General features: G+C 45.2%; 1 protein-coding gene and 1 non-coding gene across 2 annotated transcripts in view; one reads left to right on the top strand and one right to left on the bottom strand.

The window, feature by feature from the left end:
• DOCK3 (dedicator of cytokinesis 3) overlaps nt 1–20,314 on the bottom strand; it is a 340,151-nt gene that overhangs the window by 145,963 nt on the left and 173,874 nt on the right. Inside the window, exons 7-8 of the mRNA XM_045297414.1 lie at nt 16,631–16,672; nt 15,996–16,150 (exon numbers count right to left, since the gene is read on the bottom strand). Of these exons, the coding sequence (XP_045153349.1) occupies nt 15,996–16,150; nt 16,631–16,672 (197 nt within the window). The remainder of the gene's footprint in view (nt 1–15,995; nt 16,151–16,630; nt 16,673–20,314) is intronic.
• LOC115872138 lies at nt 17,991–18,120 on the top strand. Its single transcript, XR_004047677.1, has one exon. It is a non-coding gene; the product is annotated as a small nucleolar RNA SNORA1 (small nucleolar RNA).

Raw genomic sequence — 20,314 nt, 5'->3', positions numbered from 1 at the left:
GTTTTATTGACATGTAATTAACATATACAATTCAATGGTTCAATCCAAATGAATCCTTTTGTTTATTTGCTTATTTACTGTCTTTCTCTTGTACAAGAGAATGAATGCTCTAAGAGTAGAGACCTTTCTAGGGTTTCCAAGAGCCTGACCTATAATTGATGCGCAAAAATGTTGAGCAGATGAAACTGGAAAATTCTGAGAAGCAGAGCTGTGTGGAAGTCTGTTGATGAAGTCACTGTAAAAGGGATTGGTGGACTCACTGTCCTACCATGCAGAACATCCATGAGCTCACAAGGCGCAAACAAGAAGGTTGGACTAAACAAAGATGCTGAATTGGTGGAGAAGACTTGGAAGCATCGAGCCATTGTGTCAGTCAGAAACTCTTGACTGCTCCAGGTTCCTTCTGAAAGCTCAGCTGGGTCTGTGTGTCTACAGAACCGCATTCTAGACCACTTCACTGCCTTGGAACGAAAAGCTCCTCCATCTGGTCCGTCATGGTCTTGCTCCCTCTCAGGCTTGGCTTGGAAGTCACCCCCTTTCCCCCTTTGCCACCTTGGAGCCATGTGTCGTGGATGGGAGAAGGCTCATCATCTGGGTCCCTGAGTAGGTGGGTGAATGCGGTCTTCCCTACGACAAATTCACCCATCTAGTGTCACTTGTGTAGGCAAGCAAAAACTTTCATTGTGTTTGAACCACAATACAATTTTTCTATTAGTTATACTAACTGATCTCTCCTAGCTAATGCTACACAATTAAGTGCTAACCTGATAACGATCATCATGGATATATGAGTATAAAACCAATTAGGGAATGTGTGTCTTTTCAAGAATGCCCACCATTACTTTCCTATTCTTTGGAAGGAAGAGAGCCAATAGCTCTCACCATCATGTGAGTATTCTCTGGGAATCTCGTCTGCCAGGTACCCACGAAGCAGGCTGCTGTTTGCAAGCGTCATACCAAACTCTTGTGCAAAGATGAAGGAGTAGGTGGGGCCATCTGAGTTCATAGGTGGGCAGGATGTCTGATACTATCATACCCCAAGAACTTCTCTCTTTCTCGTCAGTTATGAGAGGAGGCCTGTCATGGTCAGGGTCATGGAGCTTCACATTGCCTACAGTCCTTTGAGCTTCTGTTCTCACCTGACCTCCTTCACAAATTGTGGAACTCAGGATGATTCTTTTGTGTTTCAAAGGGTTCTGGGTGTACATCTAAGCATTTTCTCCAATGGATGTGATAAATAAACAACGCTTTTCTGACAAAATTCAAGCCATTTGAAGGCGATTCTCTATCTAATCCACTCTCCATGATTTGGCAGTCATTGTTCTGCCAAAGAATTATGTTGGGAAATTCTATACTAAATACAAGTTTTCATGCAGTGCAACTTTTTGGAGCCTTTCACATGTTGACTGGGGCAGGTTATACTTCACAGATCTCTTCGACTCCATAACCTGATATTATGAAAGGTAATAATACATTCTGCATGAGCAGTTTGATACTGGCTGATCCAATGTATTTGCCAACTAGAGTTCAGTAACTGCATATATTCTCCAAAGGTCCCAAAGGATCTGGGGCCAAAAGAGTACTATTCGTTCACGAGACTGTAGAAGTACCCACACCTTCACATGAAAGCAATAGGTCAATTTTCCCTCTAAATCATCTGGGTGAGCAGTTCTTCTTCCTAATTGGCTGTAGTGTGTCCTTCGAGAGAAGGGACCGTGAGAGCGCTTCAGCAGGCAATGGCACAGGGGCCGTTCTACATTCGCTTGTCTTCAAAACGACGAGCTATGAAGGAACAGTATGTGACGTTACATTAATTTCATACTATCGAGCAAAGTTCTCGAAAATGAATCCCATGCTTTCAATCTGTGACAAACATAATGGTGTCTTAATGTGAAGGTCATTTGCTCTGAACTGAACCAGAATTCCTGGTCAATACTAACTATCCCATGCTGAGCCACAGATGAGAAGTCACGCACCCCTTCAGAACAGATGTGGTAGCTGTCAATGAACACTGGCCTGTTTCAGATACGGAGGCAGAGAAAGAGTCTCTGATCCTCTGAGTATAAAATTCCTAGACTGTCGTGGAAATAGCAGTATCCTCTTCAAATAACTCAAAGAAATTCCCCCAGTGCTTTTGATTAATCTGTATAATTTTCACTTGGAACTTCACGAAATCAATGCCAACCACTTAGCCTCTCCCTTACGATAACCTGCCCGGTGCTTGAAACCAGGCAAAGAGTTCCCACACCATACTTCCCTGTTGACGCCAACCTCTCACAGGTCTCCTTACAGATTCACTTCCCAAGTGACCGGTATGTCCCTCGGCTGTTTCTCAAGTTCTTCATGTTTTCTTACTTGATTGAAAGCACAGAGAGCAAAAATGCACACAGAGGTTTCACAAAGACGCACCGGGGCTACTGCTGAGGTCTCCAAATTTATTTTTTAACCCAGCTTTCCCTTCTTGCAACAAAACTTGACGCTCTTCACCAGCGCGTCACTACGAGGCACTGGAGGCAGATCACCAGGCCTGGCTTCCTAAGCACCTCTGGGTGGGTGGAAGCTATCCACCTTTCAGCCAGTAGCCACGCGCTCAGCGAGGGCTGCTTGCTGCGGCACAGATTCCAGCCATGAACACCCCCCCCTCCCATGCAATTCTACTCTGAATAACACATGGGGGTCAATGGACATCAGAAGCCATTTCAATGAAATGTTTGTATTGCTTTTGTTTTTTACCCTTGTCTTTAGAAATCATGCTCTTCTCGTGAAAATCAACGGAATGCTACAACCAGAGTCCTAATGTAATGATTTCCGCATATGAAGAACAAAACCAGGGCTGCTGAGGTTGAGGCAAAGGAGGCCCAGGGGGCTTCTGCCTTAATGACCATTTTCCACAAGAACGGCAGGGCTGGCAGGCAGGCTCCCAAGTCTAACCATTACAACCATGCAGCACTGAGAAGCACATGGGTGGATACATGGGGGGAGTGAGGTGATGCCCTGCTGAGAGAGAGGGCAGCACAGCGGTCAGTCACTCCAACTGTGCCATTTCCACTAATTGAGTCACAAGGCTTCTGAGAAAGCATTTCCCCGTGTGTGGGAAGCTCGGAGCAAAGGAGGAGTTATCCCACAATTTGAGACTCAGCTGAAGGCCAAGCCAACTTAAGTACTACAGAGATGCGATGCTGCTGCCCTCTGAGACCAGATAGAACAGCAGTTCTCCCTCTGGATCGAGGGGCAGCTCTGTCGTCATGCACAGCTCTCTCGCCAGATACAGACAACGGAACAGTCCTAGACGGACCCTTCCCAGCTTCCCAAGAGTAGGCCAGACCTGGCAGTGCTGGAAGAAATGCTAAACAAAGGAATGGAACAATACATAGCTGAAGGCCGAAAAACACAATTTAGTCAAGAACTTGTTCAACAAGGGTACAGACTGTGTCCAGACAACGTATCTGATGTAGGTACATACACCACTGAGGTTCAGTATATAGCTGAGCATTATGACAGGAAAATACAATGGTGAGGGAGAAAATCAGAGATAACCCACTGACTGTTTTCCAACTTACTGTGCAAACTGGGAGAACGTTTAAACAGAGTGTCTGAGCTCTAAATTCTCATGTAATACCATTCGCTTAGCAATAATTAAAGTAATAATGTCTTTAATGAAAGACCTTGAGTTCATGCCCAAAGTCATCTAGCAATTAGAACAAGATAAAACCCAGAAAATCCATTCTTGCTCCAGGAGGATTTGACGGCAGGTACAGCAGTCTCTCTAGGAGTTCCACGCACAGGACTTCCCAAGTCTTCCCGCTGAGGCGCGGGGGGCTTCAACACGCAGATGGGGACGGAGCTAACTGCAACAGCCCTCGGGTCAGGACACCGCAACCAACAATGTGCCCACGGCACCATCAGGAGCGCTCGTCCAGTACCGTGTGCTAAGGAGGCGGGCGGCAAGGGGACTTGCCACGTGGTTCACGCAGCAGTGTCTTCCAGGTCTGCTCCCCTCCCTTCACGACCGACAGCGGATCGTTTCGTTCCGGGTGTTCGTTCTTTGTTTGAAATGTTAGCATTTTGCTTGGTCCATATCTTCACTCACTACACAATTCCTTCCTTTTCACTTGGCATAAAACAAGGTAAGAGGAAAATTTCCGAGGAAAAAAAAGAAAAATCATAGAATTGTTTCAAGGTTCCCTCCCGCCTGCCGTATAAGCACATGCACATTGCTGTAGGCCCGGGTTGTTGTAAAACAGAAGCCCTCTGGCTAAAGCTGCTAGAATTTATATTTATTTCTATTTGGTAACTTCCTGTCACTTCCTGCTGCTTGAGAAGGCACCGTCTTGCCGTTCAATCTGATATGTATCTTACTCCAATATGAGAGCATCCGAGGAGTGTAGCAGAGCTTGTAGGAACAAAACAACATGACAAACCACATTCAGAGGGAATAGGAAATTTTCTATTACTTCCTGAACGGAAAATTCACTCAACCTGAAAGCTAAATTAAGTATTTAAATGTGTCAGACACTTTATCAAATATTGTCTATGCTCCTAAAGTGTAAGTCTGGGGAGCTGAGGAAGGGTGAAGAGGAAACAACAGCACAGGAAGATTTCCTAAAGATCTTCAAATCGTTGGTATGTAAGAATTTTAAAAAGACTTTGAAAAACAATTAACTTTAAAGTGACAGGTGACATCAGTAGCTCGTGGGAATCAGGAGACCGTGGTCTGAAGGGGGTGGGAGTAGAGTGGCTGTCTTCTTGAACTGCCCTCCCTGTGGCGGTGGGCGCCCAGCAGAGGGAAAGACAAGGAAAAAGAGACACTTTTCATCTGAGTTCAGCCAGAATCTAGATAAAGCCATTTCTGCAAGTATTGGCTTAAAAGTGGATTCCGTCTTGAGAGCTTATAAAAAGTCTTCTATTCCTTTGAAAATGTTACCTGCTCACTGCAGGCTCTGTGACATTTTTGCACACACGTAATACTCTGAGGACGAAATGAAGGCGAAAGTAGTGTGTGAATATTATGACAATTTTCTAGCTTTCAACATAAGTTGAAAAACTTATTCAACTTCATTGCTAATTTAGTTGTAAAGAGTTTTCCACAAATTACCTGTTTTCTTCTCCAGTATCTATGATTTTGACCCGTGCCACCTAGCAATTTTTTAAGAAAGTCTGATTAATTTCGGTCACTGCTTCATAGAGGCAACTCATTTCTTTTCAGTGATATTTAAGATAATACTCCCTTAACATGAGCTTGGCTCTGAAGGTCACCATGAACAAATACTTCAGAATGTGAGTAAAGAGAACTATACACAGCTCCAGGAACCTCGGATTATTGGATATATCCTAGGATTCCACTTTAAGTTACTGATTGACCTTTTGGCTTTATGTCTTTGCATTATTTTACACATGCTTCATTTTTCAGTTAATATAATCCAACTTCAGAGAAATGTTGCAACCTTGTACCTACAGACATAAAATTACCTTCACACCATCTTCTAGGCCAGTGGTTCTCAGCCTTCCTCATGCCGCGACCCTTTCATACAGTCCCTCATGTGGTGGTGACCCCCAACCATAAAATTATTTTCGTTGCTACTGTTATGAATCATCATGTAAATATCTGATGTGCAGGATATATTTTCATTGTTACAAATTGAACATACTCAAACATAATTAAAGCATAGTGATCAAGCACAAAACAATATGTAATTGTATAATGTGAAGTATTTATGTGTTTTCTGATGGTCTTAGGTGACTCCTGTGAAAGGGTCGTTCGATCCCCAAAGAGGTTGCGACCCACAGGTTGAGGACCACTGTTTTAGGCCAAGTGTCCTTTGCATTACATGCACATACACTGTAACATCTTCAAGATAATATTTTTACTTTATATAATCATACATATTTTTAGAGATTTTGAGAACACATAGCCTTTCATAATTACCCCTTTGCCATTTCCAATTAATTCCTGAAGCTCTCTCCTTTATTTCCCTCCACTATTCCTGAAGAGCTTCCTTTAGCCTTTCAAGAAATGCTAATTCCTGAAAAGCAGCCTAAAATTCAAGCCCCTGACATCTCTCATCTGGGTGACTACAAAGGTCTCCTCTCTAACGTCTCATTTGTCCTTCAGTGAGCAAGGGTGACAAGACTGCTCGTGAGGTCATTTCTTGGCTGCACTTCAGTAGCCCAGAGGTCCCTCTGCGATCCAAGGATGAGAGAGCAGGAGACACTAGGTACACCGGTGGGAAGTAGTCGCACCACGGTCTGTTGTAAGATGTACTCTGCCTCGTTTAAAACGGTACATTCCACAGGCCAACAGTCCATTCTCCCTCAGACTGCACTTTTTCTATTCCATACTACTCATCCCTTTGAATATAAGATGTAATCTGTTTGCTCTATTTATTGACTGTCCCTCCACCACGGGAAGGGCAGGTTCTGCGGGCACACGTTTCCAGTGTTTTATTTGTTGTAGGACGTGGAACAGACCGGGCACACGCGGTTGCTCTCAGGTGCTGCACGTGGGTCCCACTCACAATGAGTGACCTTACGGACACACAATGGAAACTGCCCAGTCCCGTGTCAGCCTCACGGCCCCAGCTCGCTGGGCCATTTATCTCGCTGCGGCCTTCCTCGTTCCCACTGACCGTCTACGAAGCACGGTGCTCTTTTCTAGGGACTTGCCTCTCCTGATAAGGAGAGACACAGCCCCACTCTCGTCTCGAAGGAACGATCGGCCTGTATTTCTTTCAACCTGGCGGTTCACGGTGCTTCCAGGGTTCTTCCCCAGCACCCCCTTCAAATGCACAGTTCGCGTTGCCTGTGGGACTCTCGCATGCACCTGGGGTGGGTGGTGGAAGCACCCAGGCTTGGGCCAGTGCACCTCACTCCTCAGGTGACATCTTCCTCTTTAACCCTTTAAGCCCTATTTGCAACCATTCTACCTACAATGTAAGTTTTATGTCACATAAACATGAAAAAACTTACCAAGAAAACAGAACAGAACAAAACAAAACAAACAAAAACCCTACTGCAATTGAGTCCGTTTTGATTCCCCCACCCTACATGGGCTTTTGGATACTATAAGTCTACAGCTTTCTGAGACGATAAATCTCTATGGCAGAAAACAGCCTCATCTTTCTTCTGCAGAGCAACTGATGGGTTTGAAGCACTGACCTTGCAGTTAGCAGTCTAATGCTCACCCTATAGCAGCAACAGAGGATCCTTAAAAGGGGACAGGACTAGAAAAAGTTTCACTTAAATATCTAGTGCTTGGCTTCCTCATCACACAGGCCACAGATCCCTGGCTTTCTTTGTGGGAGCGAGAGCTAGCTGAGTTTTAATCTCCTAAGATCCTTGTGATTTTGGGGAGGATACATATGCTGGCAGTGACAGACAGAGAGCAGGGTATAAAAAGAAACTGTTATTGGCAGTCATCCTAACTAGGATACCAGCACCTCTCTCATTTCTTTCAATCTCACAGAAAATTTGGGCAGGTTGGGGAGGGGTGAGGGAGGATGTTGGCCAACGGGTTGGAATCTACATGCCAGATCAAGTATCAGGAGAGGCTAGATCCTACTAACAGGCTCTTGGTCCAGATATCGTGACTGAATTGTAGAACTATTACTGACTGCCTCAGGTTCTGTGAATAAGCTCCAGCTACACTAAGGATATGACCTCTTCTACAGGGAGAAACAAAATTGTATATGCTTTAATAAACAAAGTGCCAATGAATCATTTTAAAAAGAGAATTTCTCTCAAGGGGCTCCTGGGATTTCAAAGGTACAGAGGATCTCATCTGAATATACTGACTGACCGAGCCCGAGCCCTCTATTGGCAATTGCAGAGTACAAATGAGCTCCACTCCAAAATCTGTCTATAAATGCCACTCGTACATAGTTGGGATAGTTAGGGATGCTTGCATCTAATGTTAGTCAAGTGTCTGATTTGGTATATAGCAGAGTGTATCTTTCTAGGACTGAAAAGCACTAAAGAAACATTTCCAGATACACTGAAACATAATTACCACATTTTGATATGCCTCACCAAGTGGCACCCATTTGTTCTAATGAACGATTGTAAGAGACTTTACCAGGGTTGGTTTGTAACTACAGGTTATAGACGAGCCAGATGTTCACATCTGGTACAGCAATTTGAATTTCTAGGTTTGACTCTTTTTGTATTAAGACAAAAACAGAAACCAAACTCACTGCCACCGAGTCGATGTGTACTCATCGTGACCCTGCAGGCAGGCACAACTGTCCCTGCGAGTTGGAGGCTGAGACTCTTCACAGGAGGGGAAGCCTCGTCTTTCCCCCGTGGAGCAGCTCATAGTTCCACTGCAGGCCTTGCGGTTACCAGCCCAACTCCCATCCACGAAGACGCCAGGGCTTCTATGCACAGTCTCTAATTCCCCCTAAATGACTGGGTAGAAATATGCAAATCGTGCTTTTCGGACTCTGATGAGAGACTTGGTCTATTTTTCCATCCCACTAGGTATAAAAGGAGTCACCTCAGGACCAGGAACGGAGATGAGCGAGGCGATGAAAAAGGAGACTCATGAGAGAAGCACATCTGAGACCCTTGTGCCAAGGAGGAGGCAGCAGAGAGAGCAGCATGGAGACCACGAGGCTTCCTGGCCTACAGAACAAGGAAAGCTGTGTTGTGTGCCTTTGGCAGGAGGCTGGCAGGCTGGCATCCCTTTTGGGCATTATCAGCACCGAAGGAGCTTTGTAACACTTGTCAAGTAGGACAGAGACTAAGGGGCTGCAAGGTTGAGGCTGAGGATCAGAAAGCAAGGTGCCTGGAGGCATAGTTGAGAAGACTGCTCTAGCTACACTGGGAGAACTGTGTCCTTATCTTTCTGATCCTGACTAGTAGCCTACCTTCATTGTAATGTCTGTGGATTTTGTGTGGCCACTGCAACAAGTGATCAAACCCACCAGAGAAGCAGTGTGCTGCAGGGAGAGGCAGTTGGTGTCAGAATAGGGTAAAACAGGTTGGAGCGTGGCCTGTCTGACCTCTGTTTCACATCACCCTTGCGTGGATGTGAAACTGGGTTCTCCTTTTCCCTACTGAAGTCAGAGGTGGTCAGATGTAGCTCCCAAGACATTTACTTACCTACTGTCTATACTTTAATTATAGGAGTCGCTGATTTTCAAGAAAAACTTCATTCGACATAAGGATATTTTGAATGCTGACTAAACTCCAGGAGGGTAAGAAGGCAGGCCTTTTAGCTTGCTTTGCATAGTGTCCATGCACAAGTTGCTAACATTGGTGTTTTCACATGGTAATTAAAATAAGTAAGTTTTGTAGGGCAACTTTATATTCCCAAGGCCTGGCAGAAGAGCCTGGCACACAGAGGCTCTCCAGCAAAAGCCGGCTAAGGGATGGGATTAATTGCTGGGGCCCTGAGGCTTCCACGCACTCAGCTCACTGTAGGGCCCAGTGAGAGGACCTGGCATACTAATTGGTACAGAGTGCTCCAGAGGAGACAAAATGGCCACACAGTACTACTGCTCTTACAAGGAAATGCATGTAATAGTAAAGACAGGTGTTTTTGAGTCAAATCAAATAGAGGTCATTTGACAAACACTATTCTAAAAGAGGAATTGTTTTACTTGTTGTTGGGAGGTGACTGAGAGGTAATTATTAATCAAATTTCAAAAATGGTGTAAAATTATAAAAATGTATATAAATTTTTTTTCAATAAAGTCAATGAGTTCATTATAGAAGGAAGATGACACAAAATTAGGGACAGAATGACTATTTTAAATTCTGGCTATTGCTCTCCTACTTCTTTATCACTCCACTGTCTAGCTGGATGGATGACGGAAGAGAAGGGATATGAATAAAAAGATATTTTGCCATAGTTTCCTGCAATAGAGAAAAGTCAATGCTTGTGATATTTTCATGTCATTGTCTTTCCCTTAAGATTCTGCCAGTTACTTTAAATCACAAAGTATTACCCCAAACTTGAAAACCGAGGCAGTGCCAGGAGTCTCTAACTTTGTTGAACAGCGCCCGTTTTCCAAGTGCATACCCAAATGAACTCACACCGGATCAAAGACCTGATGGCCCCCAGGGGCAATCTTAGGTGTCCCAATACACGGCCTAAGCATGTGATCAAACAGAACTAGAAATGCACAAAAGCAGACGGCAAACTAGATGGCTGGAGCCTCGTGAAAACGTGGCACTTATGCACAGCAGAAGAGTTCCCCGAGAGCGTCCAAAGGGGCCCGCAGACTGGGGAACGAAAACACTTGGGGCAATGACCAATCAAACAAGGGACAAGTCTCTAAAACATAAAAATGTTAACACCTGGACAAGATAAAGACAAACACTGCAATTTAAAAATTAGCAAAGAACAGACACTTCACCAGATAAGACACTCAGGCCACCAACAAACACAGCAGCCAATGTGTGTGGCTGTTGTCATTAAGCCCACTTGGGATCAACTAGGCAGCAGCGAGGTTGATGGCTGACGGGCACAAGCATTTCTTTCTTTTCTTGTTTAAAGCACTTCTTCGTGTGTTTGTTGGCCACCTAGATGTCGTCTTTGATGAAGTGTCTGTTCATGTCCTTTGCTAATTTTTAAATTGCCTTATTTGTCTTTAAGTTGTCCAGATGTTAATAGTTTTCTATAAAAACTTTTTAATAGAAGTTTTATAAATCTTACAGATTTGTGCAAATCAAAATAACAATGTAAAGTCATCTCACCTTGGCAATAATAACAAAATGTTTTAAAACTACGAACAGAAAATAACAAATGTTGGTGAAGGTGTGGAGAGACTGGGATGTCCCCATACTGCGGGCAGAACTGTAAAATGGTACAGCCACCATGGAAAGCAGCATGAGACTGCCTCTAACGGTTGGAAATAGAAAAAACGATGTGATCCAGCAATCTCAATTCCTGGTCTATACCCTAGAGAAATACGAGCAACGGCAGAGCAGAAATGTGCAAACTCTTGCTCGTCACAACATTCTTCAGGGCAGCAGAAAGATGAAAACAACTTAGATGTGCAGCTACGAATGAATGAATGCAGAAATAAACTCTGGCACATATAATGAAGCACTCGAAATAAAGAATCTGTAAAACACCTCAGCACAGATGAACCTGGAGGGCTTTATGCTGGGTGGAACGAGTCAGTCGTAAGGAAATGGGTACCATGTGAGGACCACTATTATACAGAGTCAAGAAAAAGTTCCAACATAAAAAGAAACATTCTCTGATGGGGATCCGGAGTGGGAGGGTGAATCACTGAATGGAGTATACCGGCTCCCAAACTTACTTGGCCTACCAAGCACTGTTCATAAGAGAGAAATGTATGCAGCCCCCTGACAATGAGACACACTGCGCTGTAATCCCATCATCCAGGATAAAGCGGAGGCATCTGCTTTTGCAGCAGAGTGTCTCAGGGGACAGTGTTTGTTACCCGCTTTGGGACACACTGAACTAGAAGGTACCAAAAACCAAATTCACTGCTACTGATTCCAACTCACATATTAACTAGGGCGAAGGGGAAGGCAATGTACAATAAAGGGGAGGGGTGGGGAGTCAGCAAAAAAGGACCAAGGCAAAGGAAGCCACTAGGAAGTTAGAAACAGAGGTAAATGCTGTCTTCACCAAAGAAAACATTCAGGGCCAAGAAACACACGAAGACATGCTGTGACTGTTTCGCGATACTACAATAACAGTACGGGCAGTAATCGATGAGCCAGACAGGGGTGTTTCGCAATACTACAATAACGGTACGGACAGTAATCGATGAGCCAGACAGGGGTGAAATGGAGAATGTGACTGTACCCTCAAATAAACACCAGTTTGACAGAGAATATTTCTACACATGTATTCATGTATGTTGCAAATGTATCCTGAATATGGTAGAGCACACAGGGAGCATAGTTATGGAAACTTCTTAGCTATAAGCAAGTATCTCAAGGGAACGAGTCAGGACCAGAGGCTTGGGGCACACGGTCAGTTGACACAACATAGTCCACAGAGAAAGTGTTGCACATCTACTCTGGCGAGCAACAACTGGGGCAGTGAAAGCTTGTGAGCAATCCTCTAAGGTGGCCTCTATCCATTCGGAACAAAGAAGCGTGAAGAAAATTACAAGCACAAGGGAACAATTGGTCCAGAGGACTATGGGCTACAGCCCCCCAGCCCCCATGAGCCTGAGACCAGAAGAACTAGATGGTGCAGGAGCCGAGCTCCTTCAGGGGAAGCTTGCTGGACAAGTAGGGTTTCTGTGGGCACATACTGTGGAGCTGAAGAGCTTTACTAACCTATTACATGATCTCTTTGTTGGTACACGATTAACTGACACTTATGTGATAGCTACATCCATTTGTTCATGAGTTCACTAAGTATTTATTGGATACTAATGATATTCCAATGCTGTACTCAGCACTGAGAGAGACACCAGGAAGCCCCACTGCAGTGGGAGGAAAGCACACCGAGGTGCGCAGACAATGACCACGATGTGCAGTGACGGGGTGAAGCTCGGGAAGCCTCACTACCACTCAGGTGATATGGACTCATCACCCTGCAAACACAGTGGAATTGCGCCGAAGCAGGGTTTTTGCTTTGAGGACGCATTGAGTTTATGTTAATGGTGGTGGAATAATTTGGAAAAGAATATCAATACTGGCTGCACAACACAAAAAGTATAATCGATGGCACTGAACTAGACTTGTAGAAGTTGATGAATTGGAGAAGGTTTTGTTGTGTATATTTTTGCCACAATTAAAAAAATTTCCAGTCCTGGACTAGCAGCCCAATGCTTAATTCACAGCCCGGCAGGGATCCGCTAAAGCTAGCTCTAGGCTCTGTGGAGCCCTGGGGGCGGAGGAAGCACACGCACATTGAGAACACGTTCATAGAGCAGAGTTTTTAAAAGGGTGGACGGCGTTCCCCACGTCCACAGAGAAGAGAGGCCTCAAGGAGCACTGGCACCTCCGGAAAGAGTGAAGGAAGACCCATCGCACGGAATGGATTAGAGAGGGAGGCAGAATCCTGTCAGGCTGTGTCTTTTGGACTACAGGCATAGTGGGGCTTTGGGATCCGTGGGGGCTGACACGAACAGACGTGCATTTTAAAAAGAGAAGTATGGTGACAAATAACTCAGGGTGGGAGACCGTGGGGTCAGAAAGCGTCCGCTCGAGGAGAAATGTGAGGGATCTGTATGGGGAGCCCATGAGGATGGAGGGAGGGGGGCCCATTGTTTGATCGATGTCCCTACGGTAGAAGTTCACAGGACACTGTGATCAATGAGAAGAAGAAGCCCGAGAGGGCCTGGACCGCTCAGCAAAAAATGATGTCTTTCACCTGATTTAAAAGGACAGGCAGAGAGGAGGAAGCCATGTCAGACAAGCGGAGGCAGAAGGGTCTGAGGCGCATCCAAAGACGGACGCCCGGAGGAGGAGGAGGAGCACGAGGACTCAGAGGAGGTCTTGCTGACAAGGTCTAGACACCAGAGCTACAGGCTCTGTTCTGAGCAGTGAAAAGTCACCAGCACTAGTTAGAGCTACCAGGGATCGGCCAGCGGCTGCTTCAACTCCAGTACATCCCCCAGTGCTTAGCGATCGATGTATGCCAGGATGCACTCCGGCCAGGTGTGCCTGTGGACCGGGAATGATGTCTACAGGGGAGAAGTATCTGCTCTGTTCTTTACCGGCTCCCGCTGCTCCATTGTGTAAGTTGGCACGCAGGGAGGGCTGTCAAGGCAAAACCGAGCACCAGACGAGGATCATTTGATCAGAGACTAGATCACCAACACTGGACTGAAAAGGCAGTTGCTCAAGGCATTCCCCTGACGAAAAGTATTAATTGAGCCAGTTGCTCTGGGTCAATACTCTCCCCCTGATGGGACACACCCACCCGCCAGGGACTTTTGAGGACTGCTTTGAGAAACAGAAGACCGGTGTAATAGCTAACCATAACAAAAGCCTAACTCTGGTCACCGGAGCTCAAGGCTCTACTTTTTTCCTTTCAATTTATGCAGCTATACAAATCCTACTGGAAAGACAAAAAAAAAATGACCAATTTTATATCTAAAATTCTGCTCACTGTTATATAATGAGCAGAGTTTCAGATCTAGATCTTAACTGAGCAAACTGGGTGATATTTTCAACTAAGGACTTCAGAATTTCTCTATTTGAACAGAAAGGTGATATAATTCTTTGATATTCCCGGATTGTTAAATGACTAAAACTTTTTTCAGAAACACTGGAGAATTTGGCCTTTAACTTTTCGTCTTCATTTTTAAATTTTATTATTTTAAAACTGTTTTATTAGAACATAATGCAGACATCATACAATTCAATAGTTTAGTCATAAACCTTTCTTCTTTAAAAATGCTTTCTAGTTTCTTAGGGCTAAATTATATAGCATAAGCTGAGAGCTCTAACAATGGACGGTGGCCCTGAGGCCGCTTGTGGACCATAACCCAAAAGCAGCAGGGCGGTTCTGTTGGGCTTGGGTCTTCTCAGCAAACATGGCCTGGGTACAGGTGCGAGCATTAGCAGCAGAGCAAGAAGACACAGTCCTTCACTCAGGATGGGAGGCTCTAGATTTTCAACTACAACCCAGGGTCCCACAGGGTCCAGTAGGCAAGGGCCTAGTGAGAGCCCTGTGACCTCCTCTCCCATGTTAACAGTGCTGGAGCTCTGTTCTCCCTGTTTCATGATCCAGCCTTTCTTAGGAAACTGAACTTAACGAAAGGATCCTACACATATACACATGCACACACACAATAAATAAGTTCACCACATCATTGGTCTAATAGAAAAACAAGGGCAGTCAGAGCCTACATGTCCACACAGCCCTGGCCTAGAGCCTTATCTGCCTGCAGCTGCCGCCGCCACCTCTGCTGCCTTCTCTACCACAGCGTCCAGGGACCACACTGACAGCCCTGGATGGCAAGGTGGACGGACCCTGACCAGCAGACTCTATCATTTTATCTCCATTCCAGTGTGAAGCGTGGTGCTGTAACGGTTTCTCGGTTTCATTTTATTTTCTTCCCTTTTACCTTGTAGGGTTTGTTTGTTTGTTTGCTTTGGGTCCAGATCAGAGGCATTGTGGAGCATGAACTCTTTTCTTTTGCACTCTATTATACCTTCCAATCTTAATTTTCTCACATTTAACATCCGATTGTAAAAAGTGGAACCACTTTTCTCAAATTTGAAGTAAAAAAAACAAACCAAACTTAAAACACCAGCAAACCCAGGGAGAGTCGAAGCAACACAAAAACAACTCAAGATTTATCTTGCACCGCCCCACCGAGAAGATGACCAGCGAGCAGTGGATGGACCCTTCACACCGCACCTTGGCTAGGAGGGTCATTTCATCCCCATCAAGCTTGCTGGCCTCCACTGGAAGGGAAGCTCAACTGTCTGCTGGGTTTCTGAGCTGTCAAGAGGGAGAGCACCCCCCCAACTGCGGCTGCCCAGGGGCTCATCGCCCGAATGAGATCCGTGATCTACTGCCCCTTCCTTGGCCCCTGCTCAACCCTAAGAGCAATGTCAGAGGCAGGGCAGCTTCCCCTCTGTTCAGAAGGTGTGGGTCCGTCACAGGGATGGATTGGCCTTGAGGACCCATGCCCTTATAGAAGGCAGGGCCATCCGTCCACTTCCCTGTGAAGCCCCTCCCTCCATTAGGCTCAGGGCTTCCTGTGCGCTGGGGCTGGCTTTCTGCTTCTCGTGTGCTTTTCCCCCGGCACTGAATGCCAGACTCATCGTTTCTCCCTGATGAGTCTGCTAAGCCTTTGATCTGAGCTTCCCATGTGGAAATGAGCATTGGAAAGAAATTAAAAAGTAGCCACCACCGTATGGTGGGGCTCTGAGGATTTCAAGCGACACCCGGAGCTTGGTGCCAACCTGCTAGCTCATGAGAGGTAACGGTCTTGTTTTGACGCCTCTGAGCAGCTCTCTCCTTGGAGGACCGGGGTGCTATGACCCAGTCGGTGCGGTCCTAACACAGTCTCAACTGCACCCAAACTTGCAGCCACGCTTACCTGATCTGCTTGCCTTCTCTCATGTCATACAGGGAAAAGAAGACGTCTGCGTCCTCCCCAATGGTGTTGTAGGTAAAGCTTTTCAGGCTCAGGAAGAAGTGATGTGGCACCGGCATCCGACAGGTTTCCCCGTGACGGGGCCGCATCGTATCCACCTAACGAGGAAGGCAAGGCCTGTCAGTGCCCTTTCAGGGAGTCAGTCATTTATCACGAGTACGACGAAGGTGAAGTGGCTTCTTCTCCTCACACTGCTGATGGGCACTCTGCTAGTGGGGTGCTGACGGGGAGGCTTGGGTCAAGGTGGGCAAGCACGCAGCTGGAATCACAAGTGCCCTCACCGTCTCCGGGGAACCACTCTCAAAGGCATGTCATGACGCTAATGCAATTGATTTGTGCTGCTAGATGATTTATACTGCTACTGTCTCAAGTAACAGTCTCCATTTCTCCTAGGCTGACTTATTTTCATCTCAGTCCAGTCTTTCGATCGTGCTTATGTAAACTGGCACAGGGGCGCGCAGACTGGCCAGGCTCCTTAGATGAAAGGCACGGCACCAGTGGTGTCTGTCATTTCCTGGCTCAGCTGCACACTGCGTGACTTCTTCAAAGGAGGGGAGAGCGGGGGACAAGCTGCTTACCTGGGAGGTACTCTGCTGCACACTCTGCCGGCTAGATAGGTGCTACGGAAAGAAAACAAAACATTGTATGTCACATGGACATTATCTATCTATCTCTCACTCAGTTGGGGAGAAAATGAACACATATTAAACATGTTATACTACCATGCAGCTGCAGTTATTTCATTCAGAAGTTATTCACATTTTCTGGAGGCAACCAAGGCTTAGAGCAGTGGTTCTCAACCCATGGGCGACCCGATTCATAACAGTAGCAAAATTACAGTTATGAAGTAGCAATGAAAGTAATTTTATGGTTGGGAGGGGTCACCACCACATGAGGAACTGAATTAAAGGGTCGCGGCATTAGGAAGGTTGAGAACCACTGGTTTAGAATGAATGGAGCGACCTGCTGAAAGTCACACAGAAGGAAGGGGGTGGAGTCAGGATTCCAGCCGAAGCTCCCCAGACCTGAGGATCAGCCAAGGCACAGGTGGTGCCTTATGCGACAGGATTCTTGCTCTGGCAGGCTTCCCGACCCAGCTTCTTCAGAGGAAGAGTAACCTTTAACGAAAAGGGTCTCTCGCTCACATCTCTCTTGGCGCTGTTCCTCTGCTGCTGGCTCAGAGTTTGAAGCAGACCCCTCCCAGCTACACCACTCTTGAGCTGTGAACCCACAGACAAGTTGCTGAATCTCACCAAGAGGGTTTTGAGATAAAAGTCTGCCTTCTATTTCTCGCACAGTTATGGTTGAGTTTCAAATTAAAATTGGGAAGCAGTTTGATTTAATTGGTAGGGATGTGTGTACTGCAGTCAGGTCACCTGGTTTTGAACTTGACTCACACCACCTGTGTGCCTCAGTTGCCTTGCTTGTCAACGGGGCATTCGATACTGTACCTCTATGTCAACCTTGCTGGGTTTTATTATAAGGGGTTGCTAACTGTTCTTTTTAATTGGTATTATTTACAGATGGTTATTACAAGCCTGTCGTCACACTTAGAGGAATGGTGGGTGCACACACACTGAGGCTCGGCACACCGAGCAATGAGAGTTCCTCTCCTGTTTCCCATGGGGCTCATTGGCAGGGCTGATCCACCTCAGGGGATTAAGAAGAATGGCTACTACAGGGAATAGTTTCATTCCTTTCCCAAATACATATATATCTTTAACCCCAAATACAACTGAAAGAAAATTAAACATTAAATGTGCACCAACTGTATTTGCAAATTATGCATTGTTTGTGTGCATTCCTGGCCACATTATCTAATCATCTTAAGTTTAAACGCACATTCATGGGACTGTATGTTCCCAGGATACACAGTAAACATAATAGCATCAAGTCTCCACTAACTGGGGGAACTCATCACATAAAAGATAGATGTGCAGCCTCAGTCTGTGAAAGTGGGCACAGCCGATCATGGGGTCCAGACGGGCAGTTGTGGCTGAAAAAATGACAGGTTTTGCTTCCATCATGTGGATTAATTTCAGTGGTGACAATGAGACCTGTAACACTATGAAAAATAAAATAAAAGATAGATACAAGAAAGAAATCCTTATATATATATAAATATATTTTACATATAAAATATGTCAACATAAAACTTAAAAAGCATCATACTTCCAAAGAAAAAGAAACAGGTTTTCTAAGGTTTACTGACCCACACCCCAGTGGGAAGGCTACTGGTCTGAAATGTGCTTTACTGGCTTTTCTTGTTCAACTTTTATAACCAATAACTGCACTATTGGTCATTCTTCTCAAGTAGAATGACTAACTCTTACAAATAACTATCCTTCTAAATGCAAAATTTTCAACCGGAACTATGTACAGAGGGAGGAAGTCCACAAAACACAGCTAATTTAAATTAAAAAACAACTTCAAAGAAATCAAATTTGGGGGAAACTTTTGAATCCAGCCTGAAAGCACAGCACACAGGAGCCAGCAAAGGGAGCAGACCAGGCCGCGGGGGCCTCTCTCCTGGCACTGTGAGGAAATGCCGTCGCCCTGGACGCAGGCTGCACTCAGTGCCCACTGAGAGCGAGCCCCGCCGCTTCAGGACTGCAGCGTGGGACGTTTCTCGGTCTGCTGCCTAACTCTTGACTGTGTGCTCTCCGGGAACAAATTGCCTGTCTCACTCAATATCTCTGGCACCTAGCAAAAATCTACATTATTATGCATGGCCTACATTACTGCTTCTGCTTTTTTTGGTATGTGAGGTGTGTTATTTTTATTCCCCAGTAGAGAAGTAGTTTTCAACCCTTTGAAGTCTCTAGTTCACTTAATTTGTAAAAGTCTAACAAGATGGGGGCAAAATTATGCAGCTTTGGGCATGTTGCTCAATTGAATTACAAAATTAATTTCCTGCTCACAGTGACTCCAGAGGACAGGGTAAAACTGCTCCCCCCAATGGTTTCAGAGGCTGTATGTAATATTTATGGAAGCAGACTGCCACATCTTTCTCCTTCGGAGTGGCTGGTGGGCTTGAAATGCTGATCTTTCATTAGCAGCTGCCATATATATATATATAGTTTAAAAATATATATATACATACATATATACATACATACATATATACATACATACATACATATTCATATATGCTGAGGCGACCTGCATAAGGTACTGCGGATTTTACAAAGGAAGTGCCAAGCATATCTATTCAGCATTATCGGTGCAATGATGCTTGATTCGAATAAATGGTCTAATTAATTGATGTTTTCCAAAAATAGAATTAAAACCTTGAGCCACTGGAAACAGTAACCAGCACGATTACCTAGTCGGAGGAATTTCCCCCATCGTATGATGTCACTTATCATTCAGACCTGACCAACACCCACGGGCTGCTGAGACACAGCTCTCACCACAAGCCCTGCTCCGTGGGGAAGCGTCTCCGTGGGCAGGCTGAGAGCAGCTACCGGCACCCTCAATGTGGAAGAACAGCAACAACACAGGAGATGCGAATGTGGGCATTCTGTAAAACCTTGCACCATTTAGAAGTGCTCGCATTATGTAATTTCTGAATGTCTACATTTCAAAAGAAGATTCTGCTAATTAGTACAAATATTTTGCAGTTCCTTTTTAAATGCTTCTTATTGGGGGCAGTGCCAATGCTCTACTTCTAAAAGTGGGCTTAGAGTTGTTATTATGCAGAAGCAGGAACTGAGGGCCACTAAACTTCCTTTAGTTTTAGCCATATAGAAGCCAAAAAATGCAATTGTTTACTTAAAGAGATCTTTTTCAGTGATTGTTGCCAAAATTTTAAATGCTGATAAAGTTCTCCATTATTTATTGATTTTTCTTGTGTTCCTCAGAGCAGCCCTGGTGGTGGAGTGGTTGCGTGTTGGGCTGTCGTCTGCATGGTGGGCAGTTTGAAACCACCAGCAGCTCTGTGGGAGAAAGACTGGGCTTTCTAGTCTCCTAAACAGCTACCCTCTTGGCAACCCACTGGGCACACTATGAGTCAGCACTGACTCAATGGCAGTGAGTCATCATTATCATTCATCTCTGGCATAGGAGGTTAACTCTATGAAAGTTAAATGTTCTATTAAACTGGCATTCCATGATGCTCACCTTCCAGACATGATTGCCGAAGACAAAATGTGTGCATAAGCAAATGTGGTGAAGAAAGCTGATGGCACCCGGCTATCAAAAGATATAGCGTCTGGGTTCTTAAAGGCTTGAAGATAAACAAGCGGCCATCTAGCTGAGAA

This window comes from Echinops telfairi, unplaced genomic scaffold (assembly GCF_000313985.2).
Source record: "Echinops telfairi isolate 266 unplaced genomic scaffold, ASM31398v2 ScPeMD7_7420;HRSCAF=8458, whole genome shotgun sequence".
Lineage (NCBI taxonomy): Eukaryota > Metazoa > Chordata > Mammalia > Afrosoricida > Tenrecidae > Echinops > Echinops telfairi.
Note: the sequence above shows the minus strand (reverse complement) of the source record. Positions and strands in the feature narration are given on the sequence as shown.